Consider the following 22301-nt stretch of genomic DNA (forward strand, 5'->3'; position numbering starts at 1 on the left):
ACATATGCGTATACTGTGTGTGTTTTTATACTAGGCCATGGCTGAAATGTATCTTTTTTTTTTTTTTTTTTTTGAGACGGAGTCTCACTCTGTTACCCAGGCTGGAGTGCAATGGCACAATCTTGGCTCACTGCTGCAACCTCTGCCTCCCGGGTTCAAGCAATTCTCCTGCCTCAGCCTCCCGAGTAGCTGGGACCACAGGTGCATGCCACCACACCTGGCTAATTTTTGTATTTTTAGTAGAGACAGGGTTTCTCCATGTTGGTCAGGCTGGTCTTGAACTCCTGACCACCTGCCTCAGCCTCCCAAAGTGCTGGGATTGCAGGCATGAGTCATCGCGCCTGGCCTGAAATGTATATCTTACTGTGAGGGATGATTAAAAGAAGGTTGAAAGCCACTGGCCACACCACGGCTACATCAGGCCAATAACTAGTTCCCAAACTTGCTTTGTACTGCCTTTGATCCCACCCTTCCCTCAGCTAGGCATTCTCCCTGCTCTCTGCTACTGAAATCCTTCAAGGCCCTGACAAGATACCGCATCCTTCCTTGAGTGTTTCACCCTTTCCCCTTGTCTGTGCGAAAATGGTGGTTCAATGTCTTTCTTTATATTACTCAGAACAGCCTGCCTTGTATTTTGTTATGTCTGTACACTGAATTCTTAGAAAATAAATACCTGGAGGGCAGGGCAACACCTTCGGGTCTTCTGAAGGCCCAGAAGTCTAGTGAACCTAGCTGATGCTCAAAAATGTCTGCCCAACCGAATATTTTCTGTATCTCCTTCCAAGAGTATCTTCTGGTGTTCTTCCTCCTGTTTTCTTGACCATAGCCCCCAGCAGGCCTAAAATCTGTGTCCTGGGGCTAATGTTACCTACAGTGATGACTCTAGAAACCAATCTGTTCTGAAAGCTTTCACCTTTCTTCAGGAGCGATAAGAGAAATAAGCATACGTTTTTCTTCATTTTTCAGATGTTTCCTTTATTTGAGACTATGTTTCTCCTGTATTTTTGGTGTTAAGATTATTTTGGGGAGCAACACTGACGATATATTACAAGATAATAGTTGGTATTTTAGTATGTGTGTGCCTATTGTACTTATTTGACAAAATAAATAGGCAATTCTGAGTTCATCTTTTTTAAAAAAAAGTTAAAAAAAATTTACTGTTGCAAACTCCAAAAGGCAGGGAATCAACTTCCCTTCTGGGCTGGCTACAAGTAAATTCACTTTCTTAAAGGAGGAGCTTTCTCCTCTCACCTCAAGGACTGCTATTTATTTGTCTGCGCTACTCTTTCGACGTTTCCATTCTCTTGGTCCTCAAGATGCGAATCACCCATTTTTTCCGTAGTGGGGAAGACGGCGTATCTCTGGCCCTTTAAATAGGGGCGTGGTGAAGAGGCGCGGACCGCCCAGGAGGGGGAGCAGTGCGAGGAGGAAAGCGGAAGCGCTGCCCGCAGTGGTAGGTAGTGCGCGTGCGTGAGGCTAGAGCAGAGGGTGCGGTCACGTGGGCCGGCGGTCCAGGGCCGGAATGGCAGCAAGCTCAGGTAACGAGTTTCCAGAGAGCGGGCCCGTGGAAGGAGACAGGATTGAGGGGCCGTATTCAGGATAGGAGGAGAGCGCGCGACAGGTCTCTGAGCCTTGGCGTCTCCTCCCCGCGCGACAGCGGCGCGACCTCGGGGAGCGAACAGAGCAGCCCCTGACGGGCTAACCGGACCCGAGCCACGGGCCGGGCGGGGTTGATTCTCGAGTGGAGGGGCGTGTCGTACGTTGGCCCGGAACTGGGTCGGGCAATTTCCAATTACTGGTTCCAAATGAATGTGAAAATTCAAATGGGCTTAAGTAAAAAGGGATTTATTGGCTCCAAACCTGGAAGGGGCTGGGGTATCACTAAATCCAGTGACTCCGGTGATGTATTTGTGTATCTCTCCCTTTCTGCAAAGGGCCAGTAACCCCTCAGTTCCCTATCTACTTTGCGACTGTAATTGCAAGCCTCATTCTGTCCTGTTACAGTCGTGCGGCAATTAGGCTGAAGGACTGGCGCGCCCGCTCCCCCGACTGTGAGCCTAGGCGGCGGGTGTCATGCCCCTCCCCCCCCCCCCCCCCCCGGCGGAACAGGTGTGTAGCCGGTCTGTCGGGCCTAGGAAACAGGTGTGGACCCCTTTAGCCTCCGGGGACTGATATCAGGGTGCCTGAGCCTGAGGCTTAGATGGGATGTCCACCTCTTAGGATCGGTGCGCACCCTGTGAGGCTGGTTCCAGTTTGTCTCCACGTGCAAGTTGTGCACCAGAGTAAGGGCAGCAGGGTGAAAGGTGGGCCTCTGAAGTTCGAGGCTACTCCTGTGCCTTGGCCAGTTCTTTGTGCTTGGCATCTGGGGAAGGAGGGAAACAGCTGCTCAGAGTGTCTGGGTGTACAAAATGGGGGTGCTTTACAGGAGGATAGGGTGGGAGGAGGTACGATCGGTGAGAGGTTCCATGGCCGTGGGTTATCACGAATAGCTAGCTGGGGAGCCTTCTTTAAATAAGCAGGCCCCCTCCACTTCTTAGATTCTTGTTAGAATGAATAGGAAGGCTTCTGGCCTCTGCACCATCCACCCTCTACCATACTCTACTTTCCCCTACTGAAAAACCCCAAAACCCAGGCAAAACAAGCATGGATGTTAGCTTGTGGTGCTAAACCTTACTCCAAATGTCTGCATTTGGGAGACAATTACATGTTAATTGTCTGTGTATGTCTATGTCTGCCTGTGTGGGTTTGAGATATATCTAATATAAATGTGGATGGAGAATCTGCATATGTTTGTGTAAGACATGGGTTTACTCATGGTTAAATTTAAGCACAGAATAGGTATTGAATTCTCTGGCAATAGCTGGCCTGTTCCATAGAATATGCAATAAAGATAAATGGAAAAAAAATTCGTTGAACTACTGGGCTTTATATGGTCAAAGAGGCATATGTGAGAAAATTCTTTCCAGAGCTCTAACAGAGTAATATGTTGATTTTTTCTTTATATTTAATATATTTGCTTCTTATCTGGACCATTGTCAGCAGATGGATGTTTTCTGTCTTCCAGAATATTGGGACATGTTGGTGATTCTTAGCTGTATCTCACTATTCCATTGACATTTCAACCAGTGTGACACAAAATGTCAGTTATGTATGTGAATGAGAAGTAAGATCTTTTGAACTTAATGAAGTATGTTTAACTTTGGATCTATTGATAGCTTTCATAGAGTTTAGATCGTATGTTCTCTTGATCCACAGCTGTAGGTGTCATCGGTACATAGTGGTAAGATCAAACTGTTGTATTCTTAACTGAATCTTGAATGAATATTTGACTTATCTTCACGCTGTATGACATTATTAAATGTGTTCTGTGTTTTAGCAAGGAAATATAGCTTTGCGTTGGATTTTTCACTGTTATGAATTTCTTAGGTTTACTGTAATAGCAATTATACTTTTTTAGTCAAAGATATTTCTGTTGCAAGTGACAGAAAATTCAAATGGGCTTAAGCTAAAAGGGATTTATTGGCTCCAAACCTGGAAGGGGCTGGGGTATCACTAAATCCAGTGACTCCAGTGATGGAGTACTTGTGTCTCTCTCCCTTTCTGCAAAGGACCAGTAACCCCCAGTTCCCTATCTCCTCTGCAACTGTAATTGCAAGCCTCATTCTTCCTGTTACAGTCATGGGACAGTTAGGGGATATGTTCTGAGAAATGTGTGGTTAGGCAAATTTTGTCATTGTGCATGCATCATAGTGTACTTACACAAACCTAGATGGTGTAGTCTGCTACACACCTAGACTATGTGGGATGGCCTGTTGCTGCTAGGCTATAAACCAGCACAGCATGTTACTGTACTGAATACTGTAGGTGGTTGTAACACAATAAGGTGGTTGTAACACAATGGCCAAGTATTTGTATATCTAAACATAGAAAAGGTACAGTAAAAATACAGTTTAAAAGATTGAAAAATGTGAACCTGTATGGGGCACTTACCATGGATGGAGTTTGCAGGACTGGAAGTTGCTGTGGGTGAGGCAGTGAGTAGTGAGTGAGTGTGAAGGCCTAGGACATTATTGTACACTACTGTAGACTTTTTGAACACTGTACACTTAGGCTACACTGAATTTATTAAAAATTTTTTCTTTCTCCAATAATAAATTAACCTTAGCTTACTGTAATGTAACTTTTATGTTATAAACTTTTTAATTTAAAAAAGTTTTTAACTTCTTTGTGATAAAACTTAGCTTAAAATACAAACACATTGTACAATTAGCTGTACAAAAATGTTTTCTTTATATCCTTATTCTGTTAGCTTTTTTCTATTTAAAAAAATTTTAATCTTTAAAAACGAAGACGCAAACACACACGTTACTCTAGGCCTACACAGAGTCGGGAAGGTCCCGCTGGAATGTCTTTAGAGGCAGTAACACATAGGGGAACTGTCATCTCTTATGATAACAGTGCCTTCTGGAATACCTCCTGAAGGACCTGCCTGAAACTGTTTTACAGCTAATTTTTAAATAAGTAGATGAGTACACTCTAAAGATAAAAAGTATAGGATAGCAAATACATAAACTGGCACATAGTTTATTATCAAGTATTATGTACTGCACATAATTGTATGTGCTTAGCTTTTATACTACTGGCAGTGCGGTAGGTCTGTTTACATCAGCATCACCACAGACAGATGAGTAATGCATTGCATTACAACAGCTATGACATCACTGGGTTACAGGCATTTTTCAGCTCCATTATGTATAATCTTAGGGGACCATGGTTGTATATATGGTCTGTCATTGACCCAAAACGTCTTTTTGGGGCACATGACTGTATATAAATGCATAAAAGATGTGACTGCAGATGACTCCTGTGTTATGCCATCCAAGATTAAGCACCCCAGAATAAAGAGAAATTCCAGAAGTACCTTGATTGGGCACATAGGACCCAAGAATGTGATGTGCCTACTCTTCTGCTCCCCTAGCTAGGTAGATAGGGTACTCGATTGGCAGCACCACCAAAATCACATGGTTGGAATGGAGGAGAAGCAGTTGCCCTCCAGGAAAGATGGCAATGGTGCTGGGGTGTTTTAACCTTTGTTTTTTCCGTTGCAGTTCAGCAAGACGCTTCCAGTTACTTCCTGCTCTTAAAAAAAAAAAAAAAAAAAGAATAAATCTCTCATGACTCTATATCCTTCTTGACACCTAATCAAGAGAAATTGAGATGACAGTTAATTGCAAATTAATAAAGAAGGCCATCATCTACTCAGCCTTTACCTAAGTGGAATCCTGTCTTTTGCGCATTTAACTTACAAGAATTTACCTGCATCAGTCAGTTATGTGAAGAAGAAAAGGGAATATATTTCAGCGTACACAAGGCCCTTGTGCTTTTTAGGAGGAGTTCTTTGGAGCTGAAGTGGGTCTGAGAAGAGAGATTCTCATGATAGTGGAGACAGTATTATAGAAGCTGGAAGTGATCATTTTTCTCTGTTATTTATTTCACTTATTACCTCACACACATATTGATATAAAACTGATCAATAAAGTTAGAATTTCTACATTATCTAGATATTTGTAGACTTCGTTCATAGTATTGTTTTGTATATTGTGATAGGGGATTAGATTTTTCTTTTCTAGGCTGGAGCTGATTGTCTAACAATTCATAGCAGTAACTTAGCACTCACTGTATACAGGAAGGTCTTAGGCACTGTTCCTTCCCCTTACTTTTCTTTTTAACATTTTTTAATCTGTATGTACTTATGATCACTCTCCTCATTTAGACATTCACCAACAGAACAGAAAGAGAAACAGAGGGTTGGGCTTTTTCGTCGTGGCAGTTCTGGCACTGTGAGCTACAATTACCTAAATGTGCCTTCTTGGAAAGAAATTCCAGGGTCAAGTAAAGCAGCCCATCCCAGTATATAGTAATGTTTCTCTAAATAGGGTCTGTATCTAAATGAATAAGGTGAAAATTGAGTACCCTCAAAGTACCCCAAGAGGGAGTCATATCAGAGACTGACAAGCGGTGGGTCTCTCAGGAAGCCCCATACGGCCAGATCTTGTTTTTCCATGTTGGAACTGCATGGTGTTTGTTATTTTGAGCACAGGTGACGTGAACTGCTTGGGTGTGAGGCATGTGAGAACTGAGACATAGAACAGCAGCTGACCATCTCCTATTGTGTGCTCACTGTGAAGCAAGAAGTTATTGAGTGGAGGTATGCAGAATCATGAATCATGATTCATAGAATCATCTATATGAATCATTTCTCTTTCTCTCCTTCCCGTTGCTGAAGATAATAGATGAAATCCTGCAAATTGAATGGAAGTATGGTACATTTCCACTGTATTCATCTTGGCCTCTAAGCTGAATTAACGTAAAAGAACATAAAACATCTGAGATTGTGGGATTTGCATCATGTTATAAATGAGCTAAATGATTTAAAAATATCTCTCCTAGATGCAAAGAATGGAACTTGCACAGATGGAGGCGTTTTGGAGTAGTGTAACTAACCATACTTTATATTACGTGACCAGAACTGCTATTTGAGATTCTGGAAGCCAGTGATGCAGTCTTGCTTGGGTATTTACCTAGGGAGGGAGGGAGGGAGGGAGGAATGGGTGGATGGGTAGATGGGTGGGTTGATCAGCTGCTGTGTCATATCGGCACGGGGAATAGAATGGTGAACAAGGCAGATCTGGTCTTTGCTCTCTCATGGAACCTGCATTCCAACTGGGGGCAAGGAATGGTGGTTTAGACAATGAGGAAATGATTACAATGTGGTAAGTGTAGTAAAAGAGGAGAACGATGTTATGGGTGCATACTAACAGGGAACATAGCCTAGTTGAGCAGGGCAAAAAAAGGCCTTCCTAAGGAAGCAAAGTTTTAGCCGATAGTTGATAAATATGACCTGCAGTGGTTGACAAGCTTGACTACATATAAGCAGTATTCAATTATAACTTGGCTTCTTATGGTATAGATTCCTATATGCTGTGAGTCAAATAATATCCTCTGGAGCTTAACAATTACAAGTAATAACACTGATAGATTTAATTTGCAACACAGATGTTATTCCTGTCTCCTAGTTCCTATGTTAATCAAACATTTTTCGAATGTCTACCTAGCTGTGCAAGCCAGTAAGCCCAGTGATGTGGAATATTCAAAGGAGCATGGCCCCATTTTTATTATATAGCTGGGGAGAAAAGATAGTCACATGGTAAATTAACTAATGAATCAGCATGAGGAAAGAGCCAAGCCACTGTTTTAAAAGAAGACATGTTTTCTGAATTCAGAGGATGGTTAGGGAAGGAAGAGGTCATAGGCAGATCCAGTTTGAACGGTGCCCAGAAGGAAGAAAGGAAGTTAGATAAATGTAGAGAAAAAGGAAAGGAAAGGGAAGGTGAATCAGCTTGAGCAGACATGAAGGGAAAGTGGAAGCTATTCATGAAGGACTCTTAGTGCAAAAATAATAAATTCAGTTGTAAGGGAAGGAGGCAGAAGGATCAGCTCGTGTGATATCTGGAGTCACAGGCTTAGAATTTGGGATTTTATCCTGGAGGCATTGGGAATCTGTTAAAAATAAGTCCACTTGTGCTGGGCGTGGTGGCTTACACCTGTAATCCCACAGCACTTTGGGAGGCTGAGGCGGTCAGATGGCTTGAGCCCAGGAGTTTGAGACCAGCCTGGCCAACATCATCTCTATGAAAAATTCAAAAAATTAGCTGGGCATGGTGGTGTGCGCCTGTAGACCCAGCTACTTGGGAGGCTGAAGTGGGAGGATTGCTTGAGCCTGGGAGGCAGAGGTTGTAATGAGCCGAGCTTATGCCACTGCACTCCAGCCTGGGTGACAGAGGGGGAACCTGTCTCAAAAAAAAAAAAAAAGTCCATTTGCCAGAAGGTAATAGAAAACTAATAGAAGTTAACCCACCATTGCATTTTATTTTTCCCTTTACAAAGCAAACCACAAAACAAAACAAAGGAATGAAGAGAAATGCTTGGATTGGGAAGGCCAAAAATAAAATTTGCATGTAATGTTGTACTATATCATGATTTTGTGATTGTTTTCTAGCATTATATAGTAAATAAAAACTTGATTCTATTTCATTGTAATGTGAAAAAGTATCTCATATGACACTTTTAGGAGGAAAAGAATGTCAGGATTAAACAGGATCATGGAGCTTGAGAACAGTTAGGAATAAATGTTTCCCAAGGTGAAAACTGGTGAAAAGCCAGGCATGGTGGCACAGGCTGGTAGTTGCAGCTACTTGGGAGACGTGAAGTAGGAGGATCGCTTGAGGCCAGGAGTTTAAGGCTAACCTGGGCGACATAGCAAGATCCCATCTCTTAAAAAAAACTGGTGCAAGTTTAACTTGGCGTAATATAGGTCACACATTCTAGAGTTCTTATTCAGTTAGCCAGTGTCATAATTAAGTCATTGCTGTTTATATGGCACATATCTTTTTTTTAATGGTCCTTGAATCTATTAATTGGTTGGGAATAACAATTAAGAGGAAATAACAGAATTATCAAGATGTCAGATAATCTTATGTCTGAACTATTAAAATACTCGTTTATCAGCACTCAGAAGAGGACAGCATACTGGGTAATTATGATTCCATGACATGTATTTCCTATCAGATTAATCTGATTTCATTCTAAGACTAAGAAATCATGTAGCCTGTTTTGTTATGTGCAAGTACTCTCTGGTATGGTATCCTCTTAAGAACTATAAAAACACTAGCTCACATGATGGTTGGGTGAAGAACTAGTCGTAGAATTGCATCCCAGCAGGAATTTTTGAGTGGTTCATTATCAGCCTTTTACTGGGATAACATTTAAGGGATAGCTGAAGCAGGATCGGTATCAAGTGTGAAATATTAAGCATCATATAGTAAGCATTTCATCATTGGTGCATATATTGGAATGAAGGGCCTGCTTAATAAACACATGGGCAACACCAACCCACAAGGGAAGGGTTAATATTTCAGAATGTTGGATATGTGACCAGAAACAAATTAACTTATATTTATTAGTACAGTTGACCCTTGAACAATGCAGGGGTTAAGGGCACTGCCCCCTCAACCAGTGGAAAATCCGAGTACAACTTGTGACTCCCCAAAAACTTTACTACTACTACCTACTGTTGAGCAGAAGCCTTACTGATAACATTAACAGTTGTTTAACACATATTTTGTGTGTTATTTGTATTTAGTTACAATAAAGTAAGCTAGAGAAAAGAAGATATTAAGATTCTAAGGAAGAGGAAATATACTTGCTTTTCATTACGTGTAAGTGGATCATTATAAAGGCCTTCATCCTTGTCTGAACGTTGAGTAGGCTGAGGAGGAGGAGGAGGGGTTGGTCTCACTGTCTTGGGTGGAAGAGGCGGAAGAAAACCCACTTGTAAGTGGCCCCTTGAAGTTCAAACCTGTGTTGTTCAAGGATCAACTGTCTATTCATTTCCTATTGTTGCCGTAAATTACCGTAAAGTTAGTAGTATAAAACAATGCAGATTTATTTTACAGTTCAGTACTTCACAAGTCTCACCCCAGTCTCACTAAAATTAAGAGGTCAAGACAAGACTTCAGTCCTTCTGGAGGCTCTCGGAGACCATCTGTTTCCTTGTCTTTCGCAGCTTCTAGAGGCTGCCTGCATCCTTGGCTCCTGAACCCTGTTCTCCGTGTTCAACGCCTGTGACATGGTGTCACATCTCTTTCTCTGGCGTTCTCTTCTGCCTGTCTCTTCCCCTTTCAAGGACCTTTGTGATTACATTGGACCCACCCAAATCATCCGGAATAACCTTCCTGTCGAGGTCTTAATTTAACCTGCAAAATCCCTTTTGCCATATGAAGTAACATATTCATAGTTTCTGGGGATTAGGACTGGCATTGTTGGATACCCTCATACTGCCTACCACCGGTAGATTCCCAGCTCAGGTACTTTCTGAAAAATTCACAGAAGCTGCTCATGTGAACTCTCCTTTTAAAAAAATTTGAGCATGGTGACCTTTTGATTCACCAGGTCTATTTGAGTTGGGAAAACTTACTGACTAAAATGAAGGAAGGAATAATTGCTGGTAAGTGACAAAAGAGGAACTTGGGAAGGGGACATAGTTGGCTTCACTAATAAAGCGTAGACTAATGTTGATGTTAAAAAAGCCTAAAGCATGATTTTAGAATGAGTTAGTAACAATAAGACACTTCTGTTATAATTAAAGTTTTTATTAAGTGTCTCTGTTGCTTTGGTGGGGGCTGTACTAGTCTTAGACAAAACCCGTACCATTCAGCTCATGGAGAACTGCTGTGATATCCAGGATATCGTTCTGATATGCTTAGCACTGGCTAGACCTTTACAAAAATACTGGATTTTGTTTTAGAATCTTTAACTTTAGAAAAATTTGAAAATTTTGAGGTTTTAAATGTAATAGCTAATATCTGTTGAAAATTATGTCCAGACATTATTCTCAATGCTTTATAGTCATATCATTTGTTCCTCACAGGAGCCCTGCAAAGTAGGTAGTTGCATTTATAAGAGCCAGGACTCTCAATTTTAAGTGCTAAAAGAAAGGGGGAAGTTGGGAAAGTATATGTTGGTTTATGTAGCCAGACTGCCAGAAGGCTATGGGTAGAGCTAACTTCATAGAAGACTAGAATCTGAGGCTTGAATAATGTCAGAACTTTCTTCTCTACTTTGTTTTTTTTTTTTTTAGAGATGGAGTCTTGCTCTGTTGCCCATGCTGGAGTGCAGTGGCGCGAACTTGGCTCGTTGCATCCTCTGCCTCCCGGGTTCAAGCAATTCTCCTGCCTCAGCCTCCTGAGTAGCTGGGACTATAGGCACACGCCACCACGCTTGGCTAATTTTTTTTTTGTATTTTAGTAGAGACGAGGTTTCACCGTGTTGCTGCCCAGGCTGGTCTTGAACTCCTGAGCTCAGGAAATCCACCTGCCTCGGCCTCCCAAAGTGCTAGGATTACAGGTGTGAGCCACTGTGCCCGGCCTCTACTTCGTTTTTTTAGATAGGTTTCATGCTTGCTAGAGAATCTGTACCTAGAACCTAAATTCTATCAATAGAGGTTCATCTCCAGTGACAGATGCTTAGTGTTTAGTTAGGTGTGTGTTAAGTGAATGATTTCTTTTCTGCAGAAGCGAGCTGGGTGGGGAGTGTGGGATCTGCTCAGCCACATTATTCATTGTATAGAGAACAATGGAAATACCTCTTCCTCATCAGTTCCATTTTAATGAATCCTGGTGAAAGACTCTGGCTATCACATAATCCCTTTTACTAAGGGATTTTTGACCATTAGCCTCTACAAGAACACATGGTTTGAAGGAGCCCTTCCCAGAACAAGAGACGCTGTTCTGAGCAAACAACACAAATGTCCACAATATTCCATTTTAATGATATAGAAATAGGTTCAGAAAAGGTAAACAAATTAACCAAGGTCACAGATAGGAACTCATAAAGTCCAGATTCAGACTTGATTTATTTATTTTATTTTTTGGGGTGTCAGGGGTGGGGAGAAGTGATTATTTCCTGGTCATTTCTAAGAAAAGTGGCCACAACAGCAGACCTAATAATAGACTCTTTGGCTTGTGTTCTGTCCACTTTGCCAGCACATTACATTGGTAAAAGGAGCTCAGTGAAATGAAGGTCAGAAATGGGGCAGGGTAGCTTGGCGGGATGATATCTTCAGGGAGTGCCTATCACCTGACACTTCTTCAGTGTGATATTGGGGTTCACAGATGCTGAATTGTTACATGGTCTTGGAAGCTCTTAATAACTCCAGATATGAGATAAAAAGAGCTGGAAAAAATTGTTTTCCTTTCTGAGTTATTTTGGAAAGACATATAAAATATGAAACATTTTACATTATTAAATCAGTTAAATATTATTTTCCTGTATGGTCTTTCCCACTATTTTTGAAAAATGTATAAGAATAAAAGTTAATAACTATCTTTAGGAACCACTGAACGTGAATTAGATTGTGCATGTTTGTAAATAGTTGTTAAATAATTGCAACCATTTTTGCTTAGTGGTACAAATAGGAGTTGAAAGACTTTATTAAAAAGTAATTTGTCATGAGCTAAGGTCTTTGAAGAAATGCGTATAAACATTAGTATTGCTACTGCATTTGGGTTATTGCAAAAGGAGCCCTATATTTAGAACCTGATGTTGGAAAGATACTTTAAAATGTTGCCAGGCAAAGAGTGGCCTCAGTTATGTGTTCTAGGAATGTGTTTGATAGTGTGTGTTTTATTAGGACACAACCTTATAAATAGAAAACCCATTTTCTGTAGCATGTGAAAGAAATTAGTCTGTATTTGGTAATATACCAAATAGTGTAATAGCTAGAAAAGTTGGTTTCAGCTCTTGAAAAGTCAGTTTCATAAGTCCATGATTTATACAAAGTAACTATTCATTTCTTTTAATATGATAAAAATGAAACATCAAAGGAAGTGAATTAATTATAGGTACTAAAATAATGAGCTTCATTAGATAAAATTATCAGTGAATTTTTAGCATATTGTTTAAAAACAACTAATCTCAGTTCACTTTTTAAAAAATTAGTTATTTCAAGCCAGGCATGATGGCACATGCCTGTAGTCCCAGCTACTCAGGAGGCTGAGGCTGGAGGATGGCTTGAGCCCAAGAGTTGGAAGCCATGTTGACAATATAGTGAGACTCCATTTCTTAAAAGAAATTAAGTGGCTCAGTAATTACAAGTCTTTTTTTTTCTGCCTTCACTAACATGCACAATCCGTCTTTACTAACATACACAATCTAATTTACTAAGAGAAGCTCACTGCAGGGCAAGGGTTGGTGGTAGTGGTGTTTATACACGCTAAAGGCAGTATGTAGTTTGAAAGAGCTTTGCACTGAGAGTTTTGCCAGTTTGGTACTGTGAAAAACATCTAGTTTAGGAAACAAAATGATCTTTATTATTATTAGGGCATTGTTTCTGTTTTCATATTTTTGCTTTATCCTAAACAGGTAAAGCTAATTGGACTTTTTAAAGTTGGGTCACTTGTGGCCTAATTGAAACACAAAGTAAAATCATTTAAAAGCAGACTTAATTATTAAACTTACAGTAATGTTTTCAGTATATTTTAGCTTTCTAAAAATGACAGTTTTGCAAGTAAACCAAATTATCTGTGATTTTTGATATAAGTGTGATCTATCATTTAGAGCTGTGAAATAATAAAAAGCTGTATAAGTCTCTAGTTTTCTTTAGTATTTCATTTTTCTCTGAAAATGTCCATGTTTCTCTGTGACTGGCTCTGTTTCTAGAAATCTCTGGTAGGCTATGGAGTTATTTTATCTTGGGGTCATTGTTGTTTCCTTTAATAGAGCTGAACCCTTAGGTTTGCTTGTGTTGTATTAAATAGCTAGTTGTTCATCCTCAGTGTTTCTGCTAAGCTCCCAGAGACATCTGTGGCCCTGTGCAGAGGCCAACAACAAAACTGGTTTATATGCTTATTTCCAGGGGAACTGGAGCACTACCCTGGGGTTTGGAATGTAAAGAAGGCATTAATTGCAGCTTTTGGCACCGATTTACCCTTATGCTGTTAGGTAAATAAATCAGTTGGTACCAGGTCTAGTGGCTGAGCCTATTAAGTTATCACTATCACCAGTTTTATGACTTTGGGTGGCGGGCCAGTTCCTAAAGTCCTTGAGCCCAAGTTAGCTGTTCCTCCTTTATGCTCTCATTGAAACCCTCTCCTAATAACATACCCTGTACCCCACTGTTAATTTCAGTTTGCCTGCGATCGGATGTTTAGGTGAAATCTGACCAAGTAAGTCTTTGGAATGTCCAATTGACAAGGAGGAAATCTAAATGATACTGTTTTGTTTTGTTTTTTTTTCTTTTTTTGAAAAGAGATAATCATTCAGGTCTTCGTGAGCTAAGGCCAAACAAACAAAAAACACTTGCTTTGATGGACTGAATACTGTTATTAGAAGTAAATATGGAAAATGAACCAGACCATGAAAATGTGGAACAGAGCCTCTGTGCCAAGACGAGCGACGAAGAGCTGAATAAGTCTTTCAATCTAGAAGCTTCACTTTCAAAATTCTCTTACATAGATCTGGACAAGGAACTGGAGTTCAAAAATGATCTGGTAAAAATTTCAATTTCTGTCAAGTGATAATGTTTAACCAGTGTAGATTAGAGTATGCTTTGTGACCCAGAGACTCTAAGTCTGTCATTTTTGCATGGGTTAATAGGAGTCTGTGTATAATTTTTTTTTTTTTTTTTGGATACAGGGTCTCACTCTGTTGTCCAGGTTGGAGTACAGTGGTGCAAACATGGCTCACTGAAGCTTCAACCTCCTGGGCTCAAGTGATCCTCCCACCTCAGCCTCCCAAGTAGCTGGGACCACAGGTGTGTGTCACCACGCCCGCCTAATTTTTAATTTTTTTGTAGAGAGGGTCTCGCCATGTTGCCCAGGCTGGTCTCAAACTCCTGGACTCAAGCAATTCTCCCTTCTTGGCCTCCCACGTGTATAGTTTTATGAGATAACATTACTCTTCATTTGTATAGTCCATTATGAAACAATTTGATTCATGTTGTCATTTGAGCTTTACAACTCTCACAACACTCTGATAATCCATTGTATAGATGAAGACACTGGCATGCAGCTATGTAAATGACTTCTCAAAGTCACAGAGCCAGTGGTAGTTCCTTATCTTGCACAGCATTTTTTTCTCCCTTTGATTTAATATTATTTTAACGGGTTTCTGTGAGTATGAGAATAACAGCATGTTGCTTGACCTAATTATCTCTCACCATAATTTATGAAATAACTAAGAAATGTGATGTCAGACTTTTGCTTATTGCTTATGACTTATGTCTAAACTTAGAAAATTAGGGGTTTTCTTAGATGTTGTTTTGTCATATTTAAGAAAGCAGATGCAAAAGTCTTTCAACACAAGTTTTCTGGAAAGTAGGCCGGGCGTGGTGGCTCACGCCTGTGATTCCAGCACTTTGTGAGGCCGAGATGGGTGGATCACTTGAGGTCAGGAGTCCAAGAGCAGCCTGGCCTTATGGTGAAACCCCATCTCTACTAAAAATACAAAAAAGATTAGCTGCTTGTGGTGGCACGTGCCTGTACTCCTAGCTCCTCGGGGGACTGAGGCAGAATTGCTTGAACCCGGGAGGTGGAGGTTGCAGTGAGCCGAGATCACACCATTGCACTCCAGCCTGGGCATCACAGCAAGACTCTGTCTCAAAAAAAAAAAAAAGTGTTCTGGAAAGGGCTGTCAGGATAGCGCAGTTAGTGCATATATGTCCTTGATTTTAACTGAATGTGTAGATAGGAAAGGAAACCACTCTGTATCCTTGACTTGATTATTACTATGGATTTTTGAGTTGGTCATTTTGGTGGTAAGTTTGTCTTTTAATTGATGGTGGTTTTAATCAACTAAAACCCCTCACAATTATAAGCGGAAAGGCATCATTTTGTGAGCATTATTTTTTTTCTTTATTTAGATTGATGACAAGGAGTTTGATATTCCTCAAGTTGATACTCCTCCAACACTGGAAAGCATACTAAATGAGGTAAGTGAATATTAATGATTACTGTCATTTTGTGGCATTAATCTTAATAGTTTTTGGATTAGTTATCATACATGCACCTAGATGCGCACTTTCCAGTAGGGTAGCCACTAGTCGTGTGTGTCAGTTTCAAATTTAAATTAATTATAATCAAATAAAAATTTAATTCCTTGGCTGCACAAGGCACATTTCAAGTGCTCAATAGCCACGTGTGGCTAGTGGCTACTATGTGGCTAGGGGACAGCATAGATAAAGAGTATTTCCGTCATCACAGAAAGTTCTCTTGGACAGCAGTAGTCTAGATTGTGAGCTTCTCAAGGGCATAAACCATCTCTTGTTCATCTTTAGGGTCTCTGTGGCCAGAACAATGCCTAATACTTGGCAGACTTTAAAATATATTTTATTAAGTGAATTGAGATGCAAAATTTATGTCACTTTTGAGGTTTGTATTATGTGTTGCTAATGGTTAAGTTGTCTCTACCACTGATATTCAAATAGCTTGTCCTCTGACACTAAAGAACATCTTGCAACCTTATAATAAGCTTCATCACTCTTCTACATGAAGAAAACTAATCTTTTATAGTTTATCTTATGAATACCATTTCTAATGAAAAGTTTTTCAGAGTTTTGAAATGGTGTTATTCTTTTCTGAATTGGGAGATCAAAGGCTTTCTAAAGGGGCTCTGTGAGAGTACATGGTTGGTGAAGCACGCCTGTTTTATGTACCCTGCATCTGCTGACAACCCTTCAACTCAGTCTTCTTCATTTTTTTAAAAACTTGCTTGAGACTTCCCTTGGAGGTTTTAGCTTCTAATTTGAGAAAGATCTTGCAATGTATAAATCTATTTCAAATCCGCAGTTATGTTTTCCAAAAGATAAAGACCCAAAAGTTCCCCGACAGAAAGGCCCACGTATACCAAAGCTCCGAGTGAGTTGGGCCTCTGTCTTTATTATTTCTTTGCCTATCCTATGAGGGTTGTAGGCAGCGCTTTATAGGATGCAAACTACTTTCTCTGTCAATTATGTCTTTTATTTTTCTTGTATGGCTTTTATTTCTATGTTTTATATCAGTTTGATGTTGCTGTTACTTTGAGTGTATTTTAACTTTGAATGTGTTTTAACTTCAGAAGTGTCCTATATGTTCTGTGTGAAGACTTAAGCATTTTTAGTTTTGATAAAGAAGGCTTTGGTTCATGAAAGAATATTCTGTTACAGTGAAATGTCCTTTATTTACTTTCTAATATAGAGGAAATCTTTCATTTAGAGGTGAGAAGATTAATTTTAGTCAGTTTTGTTAAAATGGCCTTAATTGCATCCTCATTTCAATTATTAAGTGTAAAATAAAAATAATCTTAGAGGACTGTGTATAAGGCCTTGTTTGTAAATTATTATATCAGCAAAGAAAATAATGCTCATGTGAATGAGCTGTGGTTCATAATGAAGGAAAACTGTTCCTGCACAGCAACTTTCTTATCTGTGAGTAACAGTAAGTATAGTCATTAGTGGTTTACTAAGAAGATAACACTGTTATCATCCTCAATAGTAGTTTGTGAGTGCCTAGTGTATTTGGGTCATGGTGTTAGATGTTGGGGTTATAAAGTGCAATATGACTATCTCTGTGCTTGAGAGGGAAATGAGGCTGGGAACTGGCCAGACTTTACACCTCCAGGGAACCAGGCAAGTCGTAAGTGGAAGAAAACATAGTTCAAATTGTAGACCATTATGAAGACGATAAGGGGGCTGTGGGGAGTACTAAAGAAAATGACTGAAGGAAAAATGAAAAGGGCCGAAGTAGAAAACATAAATAAGACCTTTTCTCAGGATATGTGGATGCATATATTCTATAATGTTCATTAATATCAACCTTAAAGGAGACTGGGAAGAAATGGACATCCACTTTTTTTGTTTGTTTTTGTTTGTTTGTTTGTTTTGAGATGGAGTCTCACTCCGTCGCCCAGGCTGTAGTGCAATGGCACGATCTTGGCTCACTGCAACCTCCACCTCCCAGGCTCAAGCGATTCTCGTGCCTCAGCCTCCTGAGTAGCTGGGATTACAAGTGCCCGCCACCACGCCCAGCTAATTTTTGTATTTTTAGTAGAGACGGGGTTTCACCATGTTGGCCAGGCTGGTCTCAAACTCCTGACCTCAAGTGATCTGCCGGCCTCGGCCTCCCAAAGTTCTGGGATTGTAGGCATGAGCCACCATACCTGGCCGATACTTTTTAAAGTAGAAATTTAGAGATTACTGAGACATCCTAGATCTCAGAATTTAGGGCATGAAAGAATGTTACTAGGTATTGCCATCCTTCGAAACTATGCTGCTTCTGAGATTTTTAATTTCGAAATTCCATTCTTTAACCATAACCTTTTTCCCCTATTTCCTTCTATTGAAACTGTTTTTTGGCCTCATTAAGACCAAGTCTTTGACCCTTTCTAATCTCCCAGTCTCTGAGAATAGTCCTAGGTTTACTTCAATCCTGCTGTTGGATTGTGCAGCCAGAAATTTCTTTTGAACTTTTCATTGAAGTATATCATACATAGAGGAAGGTGCACAAATCATAAGTGTACAGTGTGGTGAATGTTAACAAACTGAACAACCTGTGTAACCAGAATCCAGATAAAGCAGCCGAACATTACTAGTACCCCAGAAGCTCATCTTGTGTCCCTTTAGTACCCAAACCCAGGGTAACTACTACTCTAACTTCTACCAGCATTGATTAAGTTTGCCTGCTTTGAACTTTATATAAATGGAATTATATAGTGTGTACTCTTCTGTTTCTGACTTCTTTCCCTTAATATTATGTTTTTAGATTTGTTCACATTGCTGTGTAAAATTCCTTGTGAATATACCTTTATTCATTCTACTGTTGATAGGTATTTGTGTAGTTTCTAATTTCTGACTACTATGAAGAGTGCTGCTGTAAAGTTTCTTATTAATGTGTTTTGGCATGTACATACTTACACACATTTCTGGTTTTTATCTGTTTTCATTTTGTTTTTTTTTTGAGACAAGAGTCTCACTCTATCACCCAGGCTGGAGTGCAGTGGCGCGATCAGGGCTCACTGCAACCTCCTCCTCCTGGGTTCAAGTGATTCTCGTGCCTCAGCCTCCCGAGTAGGTGGGATTACCGGCATGCACCACCACACGTGGCAAAGTTTTTTGTATTTTTAGTAGAGACGGGGTTTTGCTATGTTGGCCAGGCTGGTCTCGAACTCCTGACCTCAGGTGATCTGCCTGCCTTGGCCCCCCAGAGTGCTGGGATTACAGGCATGAGCCCCTGTGCCCAGCTTTATACACATTTCTGTTGGGCATATACCTAGGAGGGGAATTAGTGGATCATCAGGTATAGTTATATTCAGCTTTGGTATATATTGGCACCGTTTTTGAAAGTGGTGGTATTGATATACACTTCCAGCAACAGTATATGAGATTTCTGATTACTATATCCTTGTAAACGTTTGAATTTTTCTGTCTTTTTCACTTTCATTCTTAAAAGATTTGCAGTGCTATCACATCATGATTTTAATTTGAATTTCCCTAAAGACTAATGAAATTGGGTACTTTGACATAGGTTTTGACCGTTTGAATATCTCTTTTGTGAATTGCCTTTTCATATAATTAGCCCACTTCTGTTGTTTTATTTTTTAAGTGATTTATAGGAGTTCTTTATATATGCTAATACAAGCCCTTTATTTGATGTACATATTGTATCTTCTTTCTTTCTGTACATTACCTTTTCACTCTATTAATGGTTTCTTTTGAGGAGCACAAGTTCTTAATATAGTTCAGCTTATTAAAATTTTCCATTTGTGTGCGTGTGTGTGCCCTATTTAAGAAAATTTTTCCAATTCCAATGTTATGATGATGTTACCCTATTTTGTTCTAAAATCTTCATTGTTGTTCCTTTCATATGTAGATCTGTAATTCATCTGGAATTTTTTTTGGGTGTGATAGTGTGAGCAATGAGCCAGCACCATGTACTAAAAAGAGTATTCTCATCTGGTGTCACCTTTGTTATAAATCAGGTAATCATATAGGTGTGGATCTGAGTCCATTGGTGTGTCCATACTTGCCTCGATCTCACATTCTAGTGATTGAAACTTTATAATAGGTCTTGATATCTGGTAGTTTAAAATCTTCCAGCTTTGATGTTATTCTTCAAGATTGCCTTATTTATGTATTTATTTTTTTGCATTTTCATGTAAGTTTTAGAATTAGTTTATCAGTTCACACATACACACACATACACACACACACAAATCAGCTGAAATTTGAAAGGATTGTGCAGTTTTTTTCACATCAGTTTGGGGATAATTGATACTTTTACTGTGTAGCAGTAGTTTTAAATTCAGTCTTGACATCTTCACTTCTTTTTTTCCCTTCACTTTTTCTTTCACTTATCCTGTAAGCCTGGCTTAATTCATCTGATCCATTTTCTTTAATTATGTCCCCAGGCTTTTTAAGAAAATCAAATAACATTTTGATTGACTCTCTTGTTTAAGATCTTGATGCTGCTGTATTTATTTCTGAATTATTTCCTTCCCTTTTCCTACAGCAATCGTTCCAATCTTTATAGCACTTAAGCAACATAATGTCTTATTGCCAGTCCTAACCCTCTTTTTAGAAGACCTATGTGTAGAGATATCTGGAAAGCAATGGTAAATTTGGACCTAAACCTTGAGAAATGTTGATGCTAAAGACACAGATTTTGGAGTCATTAGATAACATGGTTCTTAAAGCTATAGATATGGATGAGCTTACTCAAATAGGAAGTCCATGGAGTAGGAAGAGAAGATGAGAGCTTAGAATATAATCCTGGGGGACAATCGTATTTAAAGGTTGGGCTGAGAAGAAGCTAGCATGTGACTAATAGGAGGACACATAAGTTAGCGGAGAACCAGGAAGGAGAGATGTACCGAAAACTAAAGGAAAAGAAAGCTTCGAGATGTAGTGAATGAGCCAGGCGTGGTGGCATGCACCTGTAGTCCCAGCTTCTTGGAGGCTGGAGTGGAAGATTGCTTGAGTCCAGGAATTTGAGGCTGCAGTGAGCTGTGATTGTGCTACTGCACACCGGCCTGGGTGACAGGGAATAGTCAACAGGGTTAAATGATGCCTGGAGAACAAGAACATGCTAACAGAAAGCAGGCCAGTGGATTTGGCTAGTAGCATCAGCAAGGTCGGTAGGAGCTTGTAATGAGTGGATCGAGGTAGTGAGTAGACATTAATCTCTCAAGTACATTGATTGGAAGTGGTAAGGCAGAAGGTAGTGCAGCTGAAAGAGACGGTGAGACATCGTTGTCTGATGTTTGTCACTCAGAATCAACTTGGGCAAAGCCAAGTTCCTCATCCTGCTTTATCTGCCATTTGTCTGCTTTCTAATTTCAGTGAGTAGAGTCACCTTTTACCTGGTTGTAGAAGCTGGAAACCTTGTACTCTTCTGTGACTTCTCCCTTACCTCTCCTCCCATCCGTACCCCTACTCAACCCCCTATTTCAATGGTAACCAGAGACGTTTGATTTTTTCTCCATAATGTGTTTCATCATTCCCTCTGTTGACTTCTTCTGCAGCTTCTTAGGTTGGGATCTCCCGTTTTTCCTTGATAGTGCAATAGCCCTCTTACTGGTCCTTAAAGTCTTCTTGTCTCGCCTCATCCATTCTTCATACTGCCCCACTTATCTTTTTAAAACATGGTTCCCATCATGTCTTTCCACTTCTTAAAAATGTCAGTTGCCTTCCCACTGCCTGCTATATATAGTATACTAAATATTCATTAAATGAGTACTGGTTATGTGTCAGGCATTATACTAGGCACTAGAGGTACAATGATGAACAAGATAGACACGGGCCCTGCTGCCATCTAGTGTAATGGCATATAAGGCTTTTCATGGTTTGGGTACCAGCTTATCTTTCTAGGGTCATCTCCAACTTCTGCTTGTATCCTCCAGACATTTTGGACTACTACTTTTCCCATGGACAAAATCTATTGTGAAATCACTGTGTCTTTCTGTGCTGTTTCCTACCCAGAATGCCTTTCTGCACTGTTTCCTACCCAGAATGCCTTTCTGCTGTCTGCTTGTCATTTCTTTTTATAGTAGACTATAGTCAGATGGTGTTTGTTTTCTTCAAATTAGCCATTGGCTGTTAGTTAACTGCTAAATCATCTGTAAAAGCTTGATTTTTAAGAAATATTCTACAGCTAACAATAATCTGCATAACTGCTCCTGCTTCTTCCTGCTACACGAAAGAAGTTTTGGGGTGACTTCTTTGTAGAGAGAAATAGCTGTCTAGAATTTAATACTAGTAATTCTGTATGGTTTCTTTCTGGTCAATAAGAATGCATGGAATAGAGGCGAAAAGCAGAAATAAGCACTTGTGTGCTCTGGAGAAACCCATTAATGCCTGACTCATTTCATAGAGTATTTGGATTTTGAATGTATTGATTTATCTTCTTCCAATTTAGACTGATGATGAAGATGAGTCTTTTGTTCTTGAGGATCCTACATTGTTAAACATTGATACTATTGATTCTCACTCCTATGATACTTCATCTGTGGCAAGCTCAGATAGTGGTGACAGGACCAACTTAAAAAGGTATGTATTCATGTCAATCATACTTGCTTACAGTTGAAGTATTCAATTGTTTCAAATGTAAATATTGTACTTTTTAAAGTACAATATGGTCTGTTGAAGCCTTGCATGGGAAGTAGAAGGGATATAATATCTTGAAAATTTTGGTACCGTTAAGGAAGAATGTAAA

The 22301-nt window shown here is 39.8% G+C and overlaps 1 protein-coding gene across 10 annotated transcripts in view; it reads left to right on the forward strand.

The window, feature by feature from the left end:
- The first annotated feature begins 1443 nt into the window (after nucleotides 1-1443).
- VPS8 (VPS8 subunit of CORVET complex) overlaps nucleotides 1444-22301 on the forward strand; it is a 238918-nt gene continuing 218060 nt past the window's right edge. For 2 of the 10 annotated variants that reach the window (XM_054681298.2, XM_063807397.1), the window contains exons 1-4: nucleotides 1453-1538; nucleotides 13868-14108; nucleotides 15479-15547; nucleotides 22005-22135. In XM_054681298.2, the coding sequence (XP_054537273.1) occupies nucleotides 13956-14108; nucleotides 15479-15547; nucleotides 22005-22135 (353 nt within the window). In that variant the 5' untranslated portion in view covers nucleotides 1453-1538; nucleotides 13868-13955. Of the gene's footprint in view, nucleotides 1539-6100; nucleotides 6209-13867; nucleotides 14109-15478; nucleotides 15548-22004; nucleotides 22136-22301 lie in introns of those variants that run through there. The other 8 variants (XM_063807398.1, XM_063807399.1, XM_016942447.3 and 5 more) reach the window with 7 other exon arrangements.

Source organism: Pan troglodytes, chromosome 2 (assembly GCF_028858775.2).
Source record: "Pan troglodytes isolate AG18354 chromosome 2, NHGRI_mPanTro3-v2.0_pri, whole genome shotgun sequence".
Classification (NCBI taxonomy): Eukaryota; Metazoa; Chordata; class Mammalia; order Primates; family Hominidae; genus Pan; species Pan troglodytes.